This window comes from Lutra lutra, chromosome 7 (assembly GCF_902655055.1).
Source record: "Lutra lutra chromosome 7, mLutLut1.2, whole genome shotgun sequence".
NCBI lineage: Eukaryota > Metazoa > Chordata > Mammalia > Carnivora > Mustelidae > Lutra > Lutra lutra.
Window position 1 is genome coordinate 9,315,343 of NC_062284.1, and position 21,056 is coordinate 9,336,398.

At 41.2% G+C, this 21,056-nt stretch overlaps 1 protein-coding gene across 6 annotated transcripts in view; it reads right to left on the reverse strand.

Moving 5' to 3' along the window:
* Positions 1-21,056, reverse strand: part of AKAP13 (A-kinase anchoring protein 13) — a 330,885-nt gene that overhangs the window by 86,423 nt on the left and 223,406 nt on the right. For all 6 annotated transcript variants that reach the window (XM_047736222.1, XM_047736225.1, XM_047736224.1 and 3 more), the window contains 2 exons: positions 15,714-15,789; positions 10,266-10,402 (listed from right to left, as the gene is read on the reverse strand). In XM_047736222.1, coding sequence (XP_047592178.1) covers positions 10,266-10,402; positions 15,714-15,789 — 213 coding nt within the window. The remainder of the gene's footprint in view (positions 1-10,265; positions 10,403-15,713; positions 15,790-21,056) is intronic.

Here is a 21,056-nt window from a genome sequence, read left to right on the forward strand (position 1 = left end):
TTACATTAGCACTTCAAAATCATTCTCTACAACTTTTGGGCTGAATCTCTTCCAGCTTATAAGAGTTTTTTTCTACTCTGTGGCAGCTGGTTTCCTCAGCTAATTGCTCTTGAAATGATGTTTGACGGATGAGACGAAAAGGGAGATGTAGGGGTCATCGGGACCCAGAATGACTCCCGGGCCCTCCTCGTACACAGGCATTGAGCAGGGAGCAAGACGTGAACTCAGGCTGATTCCAACTAAAACTGCCCTGTTCTGTTCCCATCATCTTTCAAAAACCCTGCAGGGGCGGGGCAGACACCTGGGTGGCTAAGTCAGTTAAGCATCTGCCTTCGGGCCATAGGCACCCCAATGTTCATAGCAGCAATGTCCACAACAGCCAAACTGTGGAATGAGCCAAGATGCCCTTCAACAGACGAATGGATAAAGAAGATGTGGTTCACATACACAATGGAATATTACTCAGCCATCAGAAAGGATGAATACCCAACTTTTGCATCAACATGGACGGGACTGGAGGAGATTATGCTGAGTGAAAAAAGTCAAGCAGAGAGAGTCAATTATCATATGGTCTCACGTACATGTGGAACATAAGGACTAGCATGGAAGACATTAGGAGAAGGAAGGGAAAAATGAAGGAGGGTGGAAATCAGAGGGGCAGACAAACCATGAGAGACTATGGACTCCGAGAAACAAACTGAGGGTTTTAGGTGGGAGGGAGTGGGAAGCTGGGTTGGCCCAGTGATAGGTAATAAGGACGGCACAGACTGCATGGAGCACCGGGTGTTATGCGTAAACAATGACCCTTGGAACACTACATCAAAAACTAATGATGTACTGTATGGTGACTAACATAACACAGTAAAAAAATAATTATTTAAAAAAAAGGGGGGGGGGGCGCCTGGGTGGCTCAGTGGGTTAATCTCAGGTTGTGATCCCAGGGTTCTGGGATCGAGCCCCACATCATCGGGCTCTCTGCTCAGTGGGGAGCCTGCTTCCCTCCTCTCTGCCAGCCTCTCTGCCTACCTGTGATCTCTGTCTGTCAAATAAATAAATAAAATCTTAAAAAAAAAAAAAAAAAAAAAAAAAAAAAAGCATCTGCCTTCGGCTCAGGTCACGATGCCGGGATCCTGGGATCAAGCTGAGCCCCATGTCATCAGGCTCCTTGCTCATCAGCGAGTCTGCTTCGCCCTCGTCCTCTGCCTCTCCCCTCTCGTGCTCTTGCTCCCCCCGCCCCCTTTAAATCAATACTTTAAAAAAATCTCTTTAAAAAAAGCCTCTGCGGGGCACCTGGGTGGCTCAGTGGGTTAAAGCCACTGCCTTCAGCTCAGGTCATGATCTCAGGGTCCTGGGATCGAGCCCCACATCGGGCTCTCTGCTCAGCAGGGAGCCTGCTTCCTCCTCTCTCTCTGCCTGCCTCTCTGCCTACTTGTGTTCTCTGTCAAATAAATAAATAAAATCTTTAAAAAAAAAAAAAAAGCCTCTGCAAGGACAAGATCTCGAAGCCCTGTGTTCCCTACACTGGGCCACACTGTAAAATTAAATGATGCTTTAACCAAGTAGATTGTAAAATCGGGTAGGTAATATTTTAAAATAAACTCAAGTGTTCTCTTTAAGTTACTGAGGGTTAACCTGCGCATCTTAGAGCGTTCATTCATGGAGCTGCTCTCCAGAGAGAGGAACAATGTAGACGGTCACAAATACTGATTTTAGGATGTCTTGGCTTTCTCAGGATGTCCTCCCCTCAAATGTAATTTGTTAAGATTAGATCATACAACACAGGAGCTGTGTCCTTGCGTGAAGAGGAGAGACATGGGGAGAGACATAGGGAGGTAGAGCTTGAGGCCACGGAGTGCTGGCCAGCAGCAGAGGCTGCGACAGGAGCCGGGGAGAGATTCTCCCTCAGAGCCTCCCGAGGGAAAGCTGCCGCCCCTCTGGTACATGGACTGTAGGCCCTTCTGTCTCCCAAACCGTGAAAGAATACATTTTTGTTGTTTCATGCCACCAAATTTGTGGTAATTGGTGATAGCAGTCCTAGGAAACTATATACTCACCCTCGAGTTGCTTCATTTTTAATTCTCAGAAGAGTACCAAGGGACAAACAGAAGGGCCATGTATAGCAAAATGCATGATGGGCTTATTGTCAAACACACAAGCTAGGCTTTGAAGGAAATGAAAATGAGTTCAAGTTTCCATTTGGCCATTTACATATATTCTCACAAGCTGGGGCTTCCCGATGAGGAAATGATGTGCGGACGACAGAACAGGTCCTTCCTCTTGATTTGGCACCTAATGGCCTTGCAGGGGCACTGCCTTGAAAGACCACCTGTTATCCCTCTGGTACTTTACTCACCCGGGACTTAAACAAGCATCCACCCTTTTGTAAGACATTAAAACAAGATGGGAAAATTATTGTTGGCCTGTTTGTACACATTTTAAGGAAGAAATCTGTCTAGCATAGATCTGCGACATGGTGTTGATCCTGGTGTGTGCTAGGACACTTCCTAGTGTTCAACAATTATGAGCTTGTAGTTATTACTTGGAAAAGGGAAAACCAGGACAAACTCAATAATTGAGGTCAGTCTTCATTCCTAAATATGGGAGGTGAATGGTTTTTCTTTAATGCTGGATTGAATCTAAAGAAGGCTCTGAATTACTTTTGCCCAAGACTTATGTGTTCTCAAAAGAATTTCCCAGCTTCATCATGTCTTTATGCTACCCTGGCAGAACAGAAAGTAGTCAGGGGTGTAATAAAAAATTAAACCCAGAATATGGTCTCAGTCTTTGTACTGCTACGTATTTGTCTATGGATAAGCCACTTTCTCAATTTGTCTACCTAAGATGATGATCTTTCCATCGAATGAGGCTAGACCTTATTATCAGGCAAGGTACTGTCTATTTTCATCATGAATAGAGGGAACAAGTGGGTTTTTTAAGCGTCTGATTTTTTTTTTTCCAGTATTCCCTTCTGGTCTCTGAACTAATTAACTTACTAATAATAAGTTCTTACGGATATCTGCCAAATAAAGAGATACAAGAAGCGATACTTTCACCATTGTCCCCCCACCCTCCTCACAGAAAGTAGCAGGTTTGGGGATGTTGTTTTTCCATTTATAAACCAGAAGGGGAAAAATTATGGCTTCTCTCACATAACAGAATGTTCCATGCCTAATATTTGAAGCCATTCTTAAACAGTTTTTGAATTATATGTTGGGTCTTTCTTTGGAGAAGTCTTTTCTCTTAAAATGTCTGCTAATTGGGGCATCTGGGTGGCTCAGTGGGTTAAAGCCTCTGCCTTCAGCTCAGGTCATGATCCCGGGGTCCTGGAATAGAGCCCTGTGTTGGGCTCCCTGCTCAGCAGGGAATATGCATCTCCCCTTCTCTCTCTGCCTACCTGTGATCTCTGTGAAATAAATAAATAAAATCTTAAAAAAAAAAAGTCTGCTAATTAAATGACTTTCAGAGACTTATATTAGTCCTGATTGTCTGCAGAAAAGGTGCCAATGTAGTTTTTCTTCCCTTAAAGGCAGATGGCCAATATAATTCTCTGCTAAATACAAGTTTTTTATTTTCTGTTTCCCTTAAGATGCAGCACTGGGAGTTGGTTAGGGCAGAGAAGGAAGAGAGACGCAGAAAGGTAGACACAGGAGAGGAGGGGTGGCTGGGAGCTGTGCTTGTTTGTGCCAAAGTGAGTGCACTGGGAGGAAGACAGCTGAGTCTAGAGCTGAGTCTGACACATGAGCCCTTCCTTCCATGAGCTGCCCTGAATGGTTTTCCTCCTGCATATGGGAGGATGGAAACACACACAAAAACTATCGTGGCTACCAACAGCTTCTTTTTCCTTACAGTTTATGCCATCTTGAAAATCTGCAAACGGTGATCAGGCTTACAAAGATCTCTAGGAGTCAAAGAGAAAGCTTGCAAAAAATGGGCCTAGTGAGTAATACAAAGGCTTGTCCACAAGCTCCAGCCCCTGTCTGACAGCTTAGACTCTGGGGGGCAGTGGCCCAAGGATACTGTTTTGCTTACTTTAAGGTAAAATAAACTAGGGAAACTGAAATTACAAAATAATGATATAAATAAAAGTTAACGAGAAGGGCTAAATTAAATGCTGCTGCTGTCTACATAAAGCTGGGGAAACGATGACTTTTACTTGGGTATGCGTGCAACGTGACTATTCCATAAATGAGATTAACGATTATTTACTGGACACTTGCCACATGGGAGGCTCTGCGCTAAGTGATTTAGATGTATTTGTTCTTTTCACATTTGACTTAGTAGGTATTATTCTCATTTGATACACGAGACAACTGAGGTCTAGTGAGGCTACATAGTAAGATTCTAATTTAACTGGTCTAGGGTAAGGGCCAGATTCTTTTTCTTCTTCTTAGATGATTCTAAGTACAGCTAGGACTCAGTCCCATTATCATATACAACAGATCTGTGATAAAAATGTTCTAAAAAATTAAGATGAACTCCAGTCCTACATGTAAAAGCCAAAATTATAAATGTCCTAAAAGAAAACATCTTAATGGGGGGGGGGGGCAGACAAATCAGTAACAGGACAGGACACAGGTAGCAACAGCCATAAAAAAAATGGATGCATTATACTTCACCCAAATTCTGAACATTTAGTACAGCACATGTTTATGAAAACAAACAGGGAAGCCATGCATTGCAAGAAAATATTTGCAAAACATAATCTAATGAAGTACTGGTATCTAGGATACCATATACAATTCCTACTTCTCAACAAAAAAAGACAAACAAATCAATTTTTTTTTTTAATGGGAACAGACACTCCACAAAGGACGATATGCAAATGGTCAATAAACACATGAGAATGTGTTTACCATTATCGCTGGTTGTCAAGGAAATGTAAATCCAAACGGTAATGAGCTACCACTACACGCACACCAGAAATACTAAGGTTAAAACAATTATACATGTTGATAAGAACACAGAGCAACCAAAATTCTCATACACTGCTGGTAAGAATGTAAAATGATACAACTACTGTGGAAAAAGGTCTGGCCACTTTTTATAAGACTAAACTTATACTTAACATATGATCTATCAGTTCTACTAGTCTACCCAGTAGAAATAGTAACATTCATATTCTGTTTGTATGAGGCTCTGAAATAAAGGGAACTAACCTGTGATGGGAAAAAATTGGAACAGTTGTTGCCTCCAGGGATTGAAGAGGAGACAGACTGAGAAGGGGCATAACCAAACTCCCCAAAGTGAAGGTAACAGCCTGATCCATACGGAGGTTTGGGTTATAAAGATGAATGGATTTGTTAAAAGTCGCCGAGGTACAGCTATTATGGAAAACAGTATGTAGGTTCCTCAAAAAATTAAAACTAGAACCGTTCTCTAGAATCTAGCAATATCCTACTTCTAGGTATATATCCATAGGAAATAAAGCCACTGTCTTGAAGAGGTACCTGCACTCCCATGTTCTCAGCAGCTAAGACATGTTAGCAGCTTACGCATCACAGACAGCTGAACAGGTAAAGTAAATGTTACTCAGAGTTTAAAAAAGAAGAAGAAGAAGAAGAAGAAGAAGAAGGAAACCCCGCCATTTGGAACAACATGGATGGACCCTGAGGCCATCACGCTACGTGAAATAAGCCAAAGACAACTTTTACATGATGTCACTTCTATATGGAAACCACAAACGGCAACTCTGAGCAACAGAGTAGAACAGGGCTTCCCCAGAGAGTGGGGGAAATGGGGAGATGTTGGTCTCCTCAGTCAGGAGATGAATCAATTCGGAAGACCCAATGGACAGCATGATGACCACAGTTGCTAACGAGGCACTGTGGACCTGAAGTCTGCTAGGACAAAGAGCTAACTCTGTGAGGTGACAGACACTTCCGGCCTGATTGTGGTAAGCATTTCACAACTTGTCTATCAAAGCATCTTCTTGTACATTTAAATATGCACAATTTTTATCCGCTATAACTCATAAAGCCAAGGGAAAAGACACTGAACTGTGCATTTCACTGCGTGGAGAATTTATAACAAACAAACAAAAAACAACTCTATTACTGAATTCTAAGTATTTAGGGGTAAAAGTGGATTGTTACCTGTAACTTGCTTAAAAATGCATTAAAGAGGGGCACCTGGGTGGCTCAGTGGGTTAAAGCCTCTGCCTTCAGCTCAGGTCATGATCCCGGGGTTCAGGGATCGAGCCCCGCATTGGGCTCTCTGCTCAGCAGGAAGCCTGCTTCCCCACCTCTCTCTCTCTCTCTCTCTCTCTGCCTGCCTCTCCACCTACCTGTGATCTCTGTCTGTCAAATAAATAAATAAAATCCTTAAAAAAATTAAAAAAATGCATTAAAGAAATTAGATGCACCAACTGGTGAGTAGAGAAAGGAAGGACAGGTGTGTGACAAAGCAAGGGTATGACGTTAATGGTGGAATCCAGGTGGTGGGTGCTCACGGCACAGCTCTTCCATCTTCCCTGGGTGCTGCAGCATTTTCTCAATAAAATGTTGGGGGAAAATGCCTGACTGGCTCTCTTAACCAAGAATCACATCAGATTGGTAATGTATAGGTATAGAGAGAAGGGTAAACATTATATGTAATATATATACATATAAAAATATAGAAACAACCACACACTTTCTATTACCACACCCGAAGGAATGTTTAATATTGCTAAAATACCAGTCCTTTAATTTTTAATAACTTATTCATTAAATATTTATAAATTGTTGTCTGTGATACTCAAGGCATTCTGTCATGTGCCTTTGGCAAATAACAGCTCATGTTTTAAATACCTAATATGTGCCAACTGTTTAATCCATTTGTGTGCAATAATTTGTCTAAGAATCTTAAGCATGTGATAGCGAGCTGCTTCACAGTTCTGAAATTATAATAAGTTTCAATACTTGTGCATAAATAATAAAGTTTTTTGATTTTGGGTTCTGTAAGTACAGCTACTTTTATCCCTGAAAGGCTAAAAACTTTTTGGCTTGGTGACCAAGTACTTGAGAGCGAACTAGCGTAAGAAAGGAAGTGTGCTTCCCTAAGACTTAGCATCCTAGGGGAGTTACTCTGATTTTCTCAATTGTGGATACAGTTTACAACCTGGAGAAAAAAACAAGGTGTGAGCGTTTTATCTAATTCTCCTTGGGAAAAGAGCAACTATGAATATTTTCGTGGACTTCAATTAACCTTTTGGATAATAGGGTAGCCGAGATTATGTATTTTATGATCACTCTTTCTTTGCTAGTGCCAAGAAAAAGTCCAAGATTTCTTCCTATTTTAAAAACATAACCTAGGGGCGCCTGGGGTGGCTCAGTTGGTTAAGTGTCTGCTTTCACCTCAGATCATGATCTTGGAGTCCTGGGATCGAGCCCCGCATTGGCCTCCCTGCTCAGCGGTGAAGCCTGCTTCTCCCTCTCTGCCCAACTCGTGTGCTCTCTCTCAAGTAAATAAATAAAATCTTTAAAAAAAAAAAAATCTAAATTTTATGCAGTTGATCTATGGAGAAGACGACGACCTTAGAACTAGCAAATATTCAGAAGAGTAATCAGGAAGCTCCTCTCACCTGAGTCATATTTACTGGAAGGCAGGCTGGACGGAAACTGAAGGGTAAGGCAAAGGGTTTGTGACCAACACTGCAGGCTGAAGAGACCTCTATGAGGCCAGAGTGTGTGTCTGTCTGTCTGTCTCTCTCTCTCTCTCTCACACACACACACACACACACACACACACACACACACACACACGGCTGTAGGAAGTGACCTAACGCACTACTCATGGTTAACAGAGAAGAATGTTGTATGCCTTGCCCAGAGATGATTTTTTAGAGACGGGAGAGGGGAAGGCACTCCAGGACAGGGTGATGTTTCACAGCACACGCTGTGTGGCTGTCCACTGAGGCAGCCGGGGAGGGACACCACCCTGCTTCTGTATAAATCACTGGCTATTAAAGCAGGTGTCTGGAGATCGAGACAGAGAAGAGATCTGAGAGTCAGGCCTACATACGATCTCAGGACTGTGACTTACCAGCTGAGTAATCTGGACGACACCTCTCTACCAGTCACAGCCCGCATTCCCTCAGGAGTTTAATGAGGATAAAACCACCCACCTCACAGGGTTGTGGGGAGCTCGAAATGAGATCACATACATTATAAGAAATTCGGGTCAGTGTTGAGTACACAGTAACCACTTTGTTAAGTATTAGCCTGTCTCTCTCTTGCTCTCCGCTCTCCCCTTTTCCTTTCATACGCAACCCCTTGGCTTTAGGAATGCTAGAGAAAACTCTTATTGCAAAACCTCTCCTGGTCACAACCAACTTTGGGAAAGTGGAAAGAGCTAAGAGGAAGAACCCTCCAGATCTCGCCCCAGGCCATGCGACATTCTCGTGCTCGCACAAAGAGATGACGGTGCACCCACCGTTTCTGGTTTTTCTGAGCCACTGCGGTACAAAATGTGGGTAGAAGTTGCTCTGGGGAGTATGCTCCAACTCTTAACAATTCTATCCGTCTAGTCATCTTGAAAAAACTGCCCAATCTAGCACCAGCCATTCGTCTGAACAATCTCCTCAACGTTTTTGGCAGTTTGAGTAAGGATGCAAAACACAGGAAATTGGAATTCTCTTTAGCTAGGAAAATCACTGGGTTTAGCGAGCAGAGATCACTACCATTCTGCAGACATGGCAGCGTCCAGGGACGAACTGTCACGCACCTAGGAGGGAGCAAGCAAGTCTTTCTTAATGAAGACTCCGCAATTTTATTTATTTATTTAATTTGACAGAGAGAGAGAGATCACAAGTAGGCAGAGAGAGAGAGGGGGAAGCAGGCTCCCTGCTGAGCAGAGAGCCTGATGCGGGGCTCGATCCCAGGACCCCGGGATCATGACCTGAGCTGAAGGCAGAGACTTTAACCCACTGAGCCATGCAGGCGCCCCATGACTCTGCAATTTTAAAACACCTTTTGACTATGAAAAATTTTAGACACACATAAATGTTTAACAAATCCCCGGGTATTCATGACCCAGTTTCCGTGACTGTCCGTGATTCGATTTTGAAGCGGGAACTAAGAGATATCATCTGTTTATCTGAGACACAAATAAAATATTCTGAGAGACATCCCCCTTCAGAATGGCATTCCTCTTGGCAGTGAGGGATGGTTCAAAAGTCCTTACAATGAAAATCTCAAAGTCACAGTGGAAATTACCCAAATCCTATTATTTAAAAAAAAAAAATCATGATTTCCCTCTTTCTAGATCACCTCAAAGGAGGAGAGATCATCCCAGGGTGCAGATTTTTTTACTTTACAGAACCCACTGAATCAATCTGCTGCGAGTAACAATGACAGAAATCCTGAAGTTGTGTGAATTTTTCCAAGGACCCTCCCGGAAGACAGTGAGGACAAGGAAAAGGAACATGGTGGAAAAAAATTAGGGGAGGCCAAATGGGCACATGAGAGCCACTGGACAAGTGAAAAGAAAGTGTCTGAGGGGACATTTACAGAGGCTTTAAATATGCACTAGCCCAGGATCCCAGGATGCCAAACCTCTCCCGTAACTTAAGGGACAGCTTCACAAAGGCGTGCTCACAGCTGCTGTTTCTGCCCCCTCAACCCCTCGAGATTAAGACCACCACGTGTGGCATGTGACTGAGCACCACTGTGGATCGTGCTGTGGGAAAGCCCGCTATTCTGCTTCTCAGGAGACAAAACAGAACTCGCTGCTACTAGATACAAACATAAGCAAAAGAAAGCAAACCGCCCCCACCCCCCAACCCCTTGGAGAGCCTCAGATGATATGAAAACACACGGTGACTCATGTGCATGGGTCTGGCTCTTCACTGGGGAGAAGACAGTCTGGGTTCCCCAGCAGAGATCTAGAAAGTTCCAATTAAGCAGGCTAGATGAGGAGGGGTGACATCACCAAGCTCGGCAACGAGCTTCAGGCCTAAACACATTAATCAGAAATGCCTCTACGGTTAGTTTATACACATGACGTGTTACAGTCTGAGCTGCGGTCCCTTCCTGCCCACTGAAAAGCATTCACCTTCCTCTGATTTAATTCACACCAAAGGAACTCCCATGTCGTTAGGCTTCAAAGCCTGCGTATAACCAGCCACAACGCTACAGAGGATAAAGTGGCTGATGCATTTTTCTAAGCCCCGGAGATCTGGAGCTCCCTTCTCTGGAAGGGAGGACGCTTTCTTCTCCAGGATCACACAGAGCTGGAGATGCTCGGTAGTACGGTCGGCAGGAGTCGCATACTGAGGCGGACAGTACCTTGGGGAAGATGATGCTGTCCACTTCTTCACTGGGTGAGTGAAAGAGGTCAGAGTCACTGCCGGATTCTCTTTTGAGGACTCCTTGTTTTGAGGCACACTCTCTGCCCAGTCCAACATCCAGGAAGTTCTCACATTCTGAGGAAGAAAATATATTCAGCCAATACCTTTTCATTGCAGCAATTCGCCTTGTAAGTCAACCAACTACCGTCCCCTCCTTCCAGTATTAAGCAGCTGTAAAGGACATGGTCAGATTAGTAACTTTTTAACTCTAGTATCCCAATTCTAGGGTGATTGTTACTATAAGACAACCATGAGTTTGCCATGTAAACCAAAGGCACCAAAAGATAAAATGGCAATTTAGAACCAGAATTCCATCTATATTTAGGTATTTAAGTGGTAATCTTTTCCTCTTGGTAGTTAAAAAATATTTTCTTTTGCTACTAAAATCAGATGTCCTTTATTAGGAAACTATGTGATAGAGTTTATGGCCAAATTTCTAAGACTTAAGTTCTTTCTGGAAACTTGTTATCCAGCCAACACTAGGATTAATAAAGGAGGGGAAGCATATCTAATACAAACGTCAGTATATTGCACTTATGGGTTCTATTGAGTAATAACAGAAATATAATTGTTTAGCTTCTACCTTAAACAGACCTGACATTGGGGGAATGATGCACTAAAGAGAAATGTATCATCTAGAATCTGTCTTCAGTTGAGAAACTATCCTAGGGACACTGGTGAATCAGACAGAGGGGGCCCTGGCAGAAACATTATCCTGTAGGTCAAGGAATTCTAAACACTCAGTACACTAAAATTAGCAACGTATTTAACGCACTTTCTCCTATTAATTCTGTAAACAAAAGAGACATAAGACCTGGAAGCAGAAGAACTAAAAATATTTGTATGCGGTAAAAGCAGGAGCCCAAAGAAAGTCAGCTAGTGGGTAGATAGCAACCTCCTTCAAGAAGTGTGGGGAGTGAAGCATTTCCATTTCAGTTAGCATTTTTTTTTTTTAAAGATTTTTTATTTATTTGTCAGAGAGAGAGGAGAGCGAGTGAGCACAGGCAGACAGAATGGCAGGCAGAGGCAGAGGGAGAAGCAGGCTCCCCGCCAAGCAAGGAGCCCGATGTGGGACTCGATCCCAGGACGCTGGAATCATGACCTGAGCCGAAGGCAGCTGCTTAACCAACTGAGCCACCCAGGCGTCCCGACAGTTAGCATTTTTATATGGGATTCAGACAGACATACATCAACTCTGCAGGTGATACTAAGCGATGAGGGACACAACAGATCAGAAGGCTACCAGTTCGTGAACATGCCACCTGGAGGTTTTGGTTAAAAGCAGATTCAAGAGGGGCTGATGATATAAGGTGACAGCAAAACAAAAAATACCGATGGCTTTAGACTCTATTAATAGACAGTGTACCCAAGTCCAAAATGGGGACAGTCCTACCATTATGAGACAGCTAGACTGCACCCACAGGATGATGTCTGTCTCCCTAGGTAACATTTAAAGTCAAACACTGATAAACAGAAATGCATGCACGGTGATGAGGTCACAACAGTGGAAACACTCGAGAACCACGTGGCTTGCCCAGGAGCTTGAAGAAAATGTGTCTAAGGGCAGCTGCAGATGTGCTGTGTGCTGTTCCAGAGGCAGAACAAAAAGCCTGCCGTGTGGAAGCCACGGAGCTTTGCTAGAAGTGGGCTTCTGGGCAATGGGTTGGGAGTTTCAGAAAGTAACCCGTCACTTCACCAGAGGGGTGGAGCAAAGGCTGAACGACTTTGTCAAGAGGTTTCAGAAAAGATGCATACACAGAAGGGGAAGTGGAGATTAGACAACCCCCAACGTCTCCCTAAATTCTCAGGGTCTATGTTTGGATAGTAATTGTACGTGTGTGTGTGAGAGAGAGAGAGAGAGAGCGCACGTGTGCGTGCACACTGCAGGATGAGAAAAGAAAGTTTCTTCTTATCTGAATTAGCTAATTATTGATCATTAATAAATTTTTTGCGCTGTATTAGCTGGGAATCTTAGAGGAAGGATCAAAGAAGCACTGTACTGGTATACAGGTCATGAACTGCCTGACCATAAAATTACCTCCTCTGTCAGTTAGTATTTGACTAGGTATTGGGGATTATCCAAATAAAAAGAGATATTTGTCTGTGTATGTGGGGGGGGTAGTTTACAATCTTGTAATAGAAGCAGACATATGAAGAGACAGTTCCAACACAGAAGTACACAAAGGAGGCCACCGGGAGCGAGGCGGGGCCCATAGATTAATCCGAAAATGTTTCATTAAAGGAAAAAAAAAAGACCCTAATCTATTTTAATCTCGGTTGGTCCAAACTATTTCTGAGTGTTTCATTCAATGGGAATAGCCCTGCCTTTAAAAGACTGGAAATCATGGGTATTCTGGACCACCCCTCCCACCACCAACTTCGGAGAGTATGTACTCACTTAGGTGGAGTTGGTGTGTGTGACCTTTCTACTTCTCCCCCTTTCCCCACTTGGAAAAATCAAAAACTCCATTTCATGGTTGAAGGGAAAACAGGGGGCTGGCCAAGAAAAGAAAGGGCTGTCACAGCAACTATGCTGAGCTGCTGGTCTCCAGCTGGCAGGCAAACAGACCACGTCCCAAGTCCAGACTGGAAAACAAACCAATTCAAGACGTTCTAATGGAAAATTCACAGGGAAGATCCAGATTCAGCCCTAGTAGGAAGAACTCACCCAGAAAATAAATCTGGGCCAGCAAATCAAGCTGGAGGATGACTCCGCTGTGTGATACAATCCTAACTGTTGAGCTGGAGGCCGGCAGTCGGGGGAGAAGAGTAAGCAAACAGGGAACAAGGGGGGAGAAAAAGACCCTAAGCCATCATGAAACCCCACAAAAGGCAAAGCTAATTCCCACCTTGTGTCACAGGCCTTCCTACCGGCCCTCTTCCTAAAGAATAAGGGGGAGCAACACATGCAGGTAGAAGCAAGAACACTGGGCGCCTGGGTGGCTCAGTGGGTTAAGCCGCTGCCTTCGGCTCAGGTCATGATCTCAGGGTCCTGGGATCGAGTCCCACATCGGGCTCTCTGCTCAGCAGGAAGCCTGCTTCCCTCTCTCTCTCTCTCTCTCTCTCTACCTGCCTCTCCGTCTACTTGTGCTCTCTCTCTCTGTCAAATAAATAAATAAATAATCTTTAAAAAAAAAAAAAAAAAAGAAGCAAGAACACTGAGCACTGACTGATTTTAGAGTTGGTCCTGTTTGGCTTGAATCTCCCTCCACTGACTTTTAGCAGAAAAATCCCAGGCAACAAGTCATTTAACCCTTAAGCCTTCATTTCCACACCAGTGAAATGGGAGGATCAGAACTTCCCTAAAACAGCTGTAGAGACTGTTAGAAAGAATTTATGAAAACGGTAACCAGAGCCCTGCCCCTTGCACATAGCAGGTGTGTGACAAGCACACCTAATGACGTCGAGCCTTCGTTATTAACCTACGTTGTGCACGTATCTGGTAAGGGCATTACCTTGACGTGGGTCAGTCCTGTTTTATGACTCGTATATAAACCTACCTATAAACTTTTGTGTCCTGAGACATTAACGTCTTTAAAAGCTAGGAAAACGTGTCATTTTTAAGATGCTGTCTAGTCATTTGGGTCTAAAATTATATATATGCAAACAAATTATAGCAGGCCATGAAAGACAGGAAAAACCACCAGCAGTGCCCACTGGGATTTGCTGAACCATGCTACTCAGGATGCACTGGTATTTATTTGTACTTAAATAAATAAATCTGTATTTATCCATAATGGAGGAATATCCAAAGTTATCCTCCTTGGTTTTAAACTATTGCTCTCTTGAGCTGTGTTCATAACATAAATGAAACCTCCAAGATCCAAACCCCAAAATTTGCTAAAATCAAAAACTCAGGTCTGAAGCTCCAAAGCAAAATCCAGATCTTGGATGCTGTTACACGGAGAGTTAAAAAGACCCACTCTAAAAACACCAAAGTAGTTATGCTTGGGGCTGGAGTATGGAGCAGACACTGTCAACAAAATCCAAGAGGACGTCCTGGGGAAAATGCTCAGGGGTTCAAAATTCATTTCTTTAAATGAGTAAATTGAACTCCAGCATGAGGAGAAACTTAGTTTCACTGCGTGCATGGTTGGGCGTCATTGTACTTTCAGAAAAGACCCTGAACAGCTCAAGGAACCAAGATACAGTAAGTAGTACACTTTTAAGGAGAAGATTCTAGGGGCCTGGGCACGGTCTAAGTGTCAGCTAAATCCATGAACAGGGTCAATCTTACAGCATGCCGGGACCCTAAACACAGCTACAGCATAATATCCTCCATGTGAGACAAAACTAGGGAAGAACACTTTTCATTTCTGTCTCTAACACTTCCTTCGGAATGAAGTCGAAGAGTTGAGAATCGGTAGGAAAGCTCTTGGGAGATACAGGATTTGGAAAGTTTGTCTTTCGATTTAATACTACCGCAGGACATCCACAACTACCAGTCAGTGAGGATTCAACAAATTTTAAAGCAGGTCAGTAAAACCTATAAACAGAGGTGTTGCTGACTCAAGCCGACTCAAGAGCCCAGGGTACAAATTACCAGCACTCACAACAGGCCCAGGGACTTACAGTTACGCACCGTGTCATTCAGGCAACACGCCCCACTGACAGCTAGTAACTCTTGAGCGATGGGAGACAATAGAGTGCACAGACATTAGGGAACTTTCCTTACATCACCGTGAATTAGTGGCTAAATCTGGGGGAAAAGATGGGCATCTTAACTACCCACAGGTCATATGCTATGTCATTAAGTCATTAACAAGCCAGGGCTTAGGAGCTGACCCTCACCTGTTGTTACTAACACCTCATGGGTGTTTAAGGAAAGGCTCCATTGGGACAATACTTCCAAAGTTTAGGGTTCTCAATCCTGGCTACGCAGTGGAGTCACCAAAGGAGCTTTCAAAGATTCTGAGGTCCAGCTTACAGCCTAGGCCCCATTAAACCACAACTTCTGCGAGCAGGACCCAGGGAGCGGTGTATTTCTATATCTCCCCAGATAACTTCGATGTGCAGCCAAAATGGAGAGCCACAGGATTAGTTCTCAATAAATATGTATAGTTTTATCAGACTGAGAAACCACGATCCTACGTATGTGCCCAGCACAGATGCCTTCACAGAAGTGATGAGTCAGAAAGCCACATGTGAAGATTCCATGATTCACATGAAATTTAGGTTAATTCTAGGACATTCCATATTCTCAGTTGAGACAAAATGCCTACAAACCAAATCACACATACCCCTCTCTTCTGATTTACTGCACGGCACAGCAAGGAAGGACAGTACTCCAAAAGAGGTCTGTAATCAGACGGGGACTGCAGTGTAAAAAATGGAGATTTAAGTCACAGGTATTCAAGCACCTGGAAGTTGGAAGACCCCTGCTCACCTGAGCTCTCTGTGGGGGCCAACAGAGGTGCTGTATCGGGGCACGGCTTTATCGTACACCAGCTTTCTCGATTTATCTGAAAAAAAAGAAAAACACATCGACTTTCAGACAGCGAAGTAATGTGGGATGATTTTACAGCTGCTGCAAGTGTATCTGTTGTACCAACACTCTTACCTTTTTAATACTTTATTGTAAAGTGAGCAAAATTAGGACAAGAAAAAAATCCTTTTCACAACACAATCAAGGCATGCTATGCTCAATTAAGGCTCCAATAAAAGCAACAGGAAAAAGATACACAAAGAGAAAACCTGGTGCAGGCCAAGGGTGAAATTAAAAAAAAAAAAAAAAAGAAATTAACAAATGCAATGCATCCAAGATTAAAATAGATATTTGATATCTTTACTTGCAAGTTAAAAAAATACAAAAATAATTTCTATGTATTCAAGAGTTCCTGTCCACTGGAGATCAGACAGTAGAGAATTCTATGTATTATTAATTTAATCCCCACAACAGCTACAAGAAGTTTGTATTACCTGTATCCAAAGAATAAGCTCAGCAGTGTTGCTGAGGTAGTAAGCGACAGGACTGGCAATGGAAAACAAGTCTATGGGAATCCAACGCATATTAAGAAGAAAACATTCCCCTAAAATATTTTTTTAATTTAGCCTTTACAGCTCTCAGTCATCTAACATCATAACCATCTACTATCATTTAATTTAAAAGAATATAATTTTTAAAATTACCATGAAAGATTTCAATAGTCCTCTCCCCATAACTGATAAAACTAGACACAGAATCAGTAAGGATACAGAAAACCTGAAAAATATTAGCAACCACTTTGATCTACCCAACACATACAGAGCAATTCACCCAAGAATAGCAGAATACACATTCTTTTCAAATAGTCATGGAATGTTCACCAAAGCAGACCATATTCTGTGGCATAAAAGAAGTATCAAATTTGAGGATTAAAATCATACTACATATGCAGTCTGACCACAACAGTATCAAAATCAGAAACCAAAATAAGAAGTTACCTGGAAAAACCACAAACATTTAAAAAACAAAACAAAACAAAAAAACACTCAAAAACTTAAAAATCCATGAATCAAAGAAGAAATCTTTAGGAATCATTGTGTAATTAGTTAAACATCAGAAAATATCTCAAACTCAAAAATTCAAACATAACATATAAAAATTTGTGAGACAAAGCTAAAACAGTGTTTAGAGCAAAATTTATAACATTAAATGCCTATATTAGAAAAGAGAGGTCTCAAATCAATGATCTAAGTTTCTACCTTAAGAAACTAGCAAAGGCAAATAGGATAATGAAAACAGATACCAATGAAATAGAAAACAGAAAAATAAAATCAGGGACGCCTGGATGGTTCAGTCAGTTTAGCGGCTGCCTTCCGCTCAGGTCACCATCCCAGGGTCCTGGGATCGAGTCCCATGTTGGGCTCCCTGCTCAGCAGGGAGCCTGCTTCTCCCTCTGCCTGCCCCTCTCTCTCCCTCTCCCTCTCCTCTGTCCCTGTCCTTATTTGTCCTTATTTGTCCTTATTTGTCCCTGACAAATAAATAAAATCTTAAAAAAAAAAAAAAAAAGAAAATTGATGAAACCAAAAGCTGATTCCCTGACTAGATCAATGTTATCAGTAAAGTCTACCCAGACTGACCAAGAATGAAAGTTAAAAACTGCAAGCCTAAGGAATGAAAAGAAGTCATCATTACAGATCCTATAGACATTGGAAGGATAACAAAGGGATATTATGAACATCACTGTAACAGATTCAACAAGTTAGATTAAATGGAAACATTTCATGCAACTGCAAACTACCAAAATTTGCTCAAGAAGATAACCTGAATACCCTTATTCTATTAAAGACATTGAATTCAGTTAAAAACCTTCCTATAAGGAAATCTACAGGCCCTGAAGGCGTCAGTAGTGAATGCCACCAAACATTTAAGGAAGAAATAATACCAATTCTACACAAACTCTTACACAAAATAGAAAAGGAAGGAACAACACACAGCTCATTTGTATGAGTCCAGCATCCCCTGGACACTAAACCTAGACAGACATTATAAGAAAAATATAAATCAAAATCCCTCAGAAACTCAGCTGCAAAATCCTGAACAAAAATTAAGATACTGAATCTAGCACACAGAAAAGAGATCAAGTTGTCAAGACCAAGTTCATTCCAGGAATGTTGAAAAATCAATTTATTAACAGACCAAAAACACCACAAATTAATGATTATCAAGAAATGTAGGAAAGTGTTGGGCAAAAGTAAACACCTATTCATGATAAAACTCATAGAACAGTGGAAACAGAAACGAAATTCCTCAGCCTGATAAAGGGTATCTATTAAAACACACACACACACACACACACACACACACACACACACACACACACAAAACACCCACAGTTAGCATCATACTTTATAGAGACCAAATGCTTTCACTCTGAGATCAGGACCAAAGCAAGAATGTCCACGCTCATCACATTTATTCCACACTGTATAGGGGTTTCTAGCCAATTCAGTAAAGCAGAAAAAGAAATAAAATGCACAGGGATCTGGAAAGGAAGAAATAAAACTTCCTTTATTCAGAGACAGGATGACTGCCTACACATAGAAAATCCTCAGGAATCTACAAAACTGCTGCTGGAATAAATCATCTTAGCAAAGGTGCAAGATACAAAGTCAATATATTAAAAAGCAGCACTAGTTCTATAGGTTAGCAGTGAACAATTAAAAAAAATTAAAAACAAAAGTAGTACCATTTACAATAGCATCAATGAATATAAAATCATTAAGAAAATCTGAGTAGGCGGGTAGGGGTGGGGAAAAAAAAAAGAAAAAAAATCTGAGTAAGACTTGTATTCTAAAAATCAGAAAACACTGAGGAGGAAAATTAAAGCATGCTTAAATAGAGACCTCATGTTTATGCATCAGAAAATTTAGTCCTGTTAAGTTGTGAATTCTCCCCCAAATGATCACTACTTGATTCTAAGATTTATTACAAAAGGTACAGTCATCAAGCCAGTGTGATACTGGCACAAAGACAAACTTTTAGATCAACGGAGTAAGAGAGAATCCACAAACAGACCTTCACAGATATGGCCTATTGATATCTGACAAAGATGCCAAGTGTTATTCCAACCAGGAAAAGAACATTCTTCTGAACAAATAATCCTGCAACAAGTGATCTCCACGTGCAAACAAAAAAAAGGTTGGCAGGAAAAAAAAAAAAACAAACCTCAATATTTGTAAGTCTCCCTCAAATTTTGTATCAGCTATAAAAATGAACTAAAAACATGCCTAAATATTAAAACTACAAAACTTCTAGAGGAGGGGAATATTTTTGTGATCCTGGGTCAGGCAAAGATTTCTTAGCACACATGAAAACCTGAAAAAATTGACCACATCAAAATTAAATTTTTTTGCTCCTCAAAGGCATTGTTAGGAAGATGAAAAGGCAAACCACAGACTAGGAGAAAATATTTATACAGGATCTATCTGCTAAAGGACTAGTAATAGAAACTATATTAAAATATAAATTATTAAAGCACATATTAAATTATAAATGACCATGAAAAACCTCTTAAGATGCCATAATAACACAAACAACATGTTTTAAAATAGGCAAAAGACTTGAGAAATTATTTCAACAAAGAATATATATGACTGGCAAAGAACACAGAAAAGGTGCCCAACATCATAAATCATCAGGAAAGAGCAAACTGAAACCACAAAGAGTAATTAATGGTCCATATCAGAATGGTTAAAATTAAAGACTGATAATACCAAGTGTTGACAAAGACGTGAAGAAACTGAGCACTGATACGTTACCAGAAGAATGTAAAACAGTACAGCTGCTTCAGACAACAGGTTAGCAATTTCTTATAATGTCACTAACAGACATTTAATACAACACAACAACCCCACTGATGGGTATTCATTCGCCCAAGAAAAATAAAACGTATCTTTGCACAAAGAATTCTACTGGGATTCTCAGAGCGGCTGAGCCCCTAACTAGAAACAACCCAATTTGCTGTCAACAGGTAAATGGATAAACAAATAGTGGTACATTCATGCAATACACCAGACTCACAATAAGAAGGAATGAACCACTGATACAAACAGCATGATTGAGTCTCAAGATCATGATGTTAACAGAAAAAAAAAAAAAAGCCAGACAAAAAACATTGCCTAGGACATGGTTCCATACAGTATTTTAGAAAAGGCAAAAATAGCGTGAGAAGTTTATTAGTGATTCGACTGGAGGAACAGAATGACTGCAAGGGGACAGGAGGTAATTTTGGGAGTGAAGGCAATATTCCTACCATGATTGCAAAAGTTATTATACATAACTTCTTGATGTTATTATACATAACTTAAACATTTGTCAAAACTCATCAAATTGTGAACTTAAGTTGATTTTACTGTATATAAATTATATTCCAACAGAACTGAAAAAAATCCCTTAAATTTAAGTGCAATATATGTTTTTAGTTTTTATAACTCCCAAACACCTTAACATTACAATCCTCTAGTTTCATTAAAATTTAGGAACCTTTGCAAAAATTCTTTATCTCAGGATATTTTTCATTGCCTTCTCAATTCCACAGCCAATGAGTAAACTGAACATTCTTGGCCTTCAATATGTAAGGGACTAACTGATTATACCTTTCATTTCATTTTAGGCACCTGTATATTAGAAAAAGTAAGGTAAACAATTTGCAAAATGTATAATATATATAAATACATAATGTGGCTAATACATTAATCGTATGTAACTACAATAATGTATTGCTTAAATCAAAATTAAAAAATTAAAATATTTATCAAAATTAACACATAATAATGAAATTAAGATTAAATCAAATCTTTTTTAAAAGACTAATTTATTTGAGAGAGAGAGTGAGCATGAGTGGTGGTACGGGTAGAGGGAGACGGAGAGAGAGAATCTCAAGCAGACTCCACACTGAGTGGAGCCCGACACAGGGCTCGATCTCACAACCCTGAGATCATGACCTGAGCCGAAATCAAGAGCTGGAGGCTTAACCAACTCAGCCACCCAGGTGCCCCTAAATCAAATCTCTTTAACTGAATACACCCATTTCTGAATAACAGTGGTGAGAACATATTAATGGTGGAAGAACAGTCTTCATGGGTCTCTCTTATCTTCCCCAGGTCTTGTGAGCAAAGGCACTGATTGTCCTTTTGTTCTAAACTATCTTTTCCAAAAAGACTGTGTATCAAACAGCCTTGAAAAATAGAGATACTGTCTCTTTCCAAGCAAAAGGTAGGTTTGTTTACTGTCTCGCATAATAAA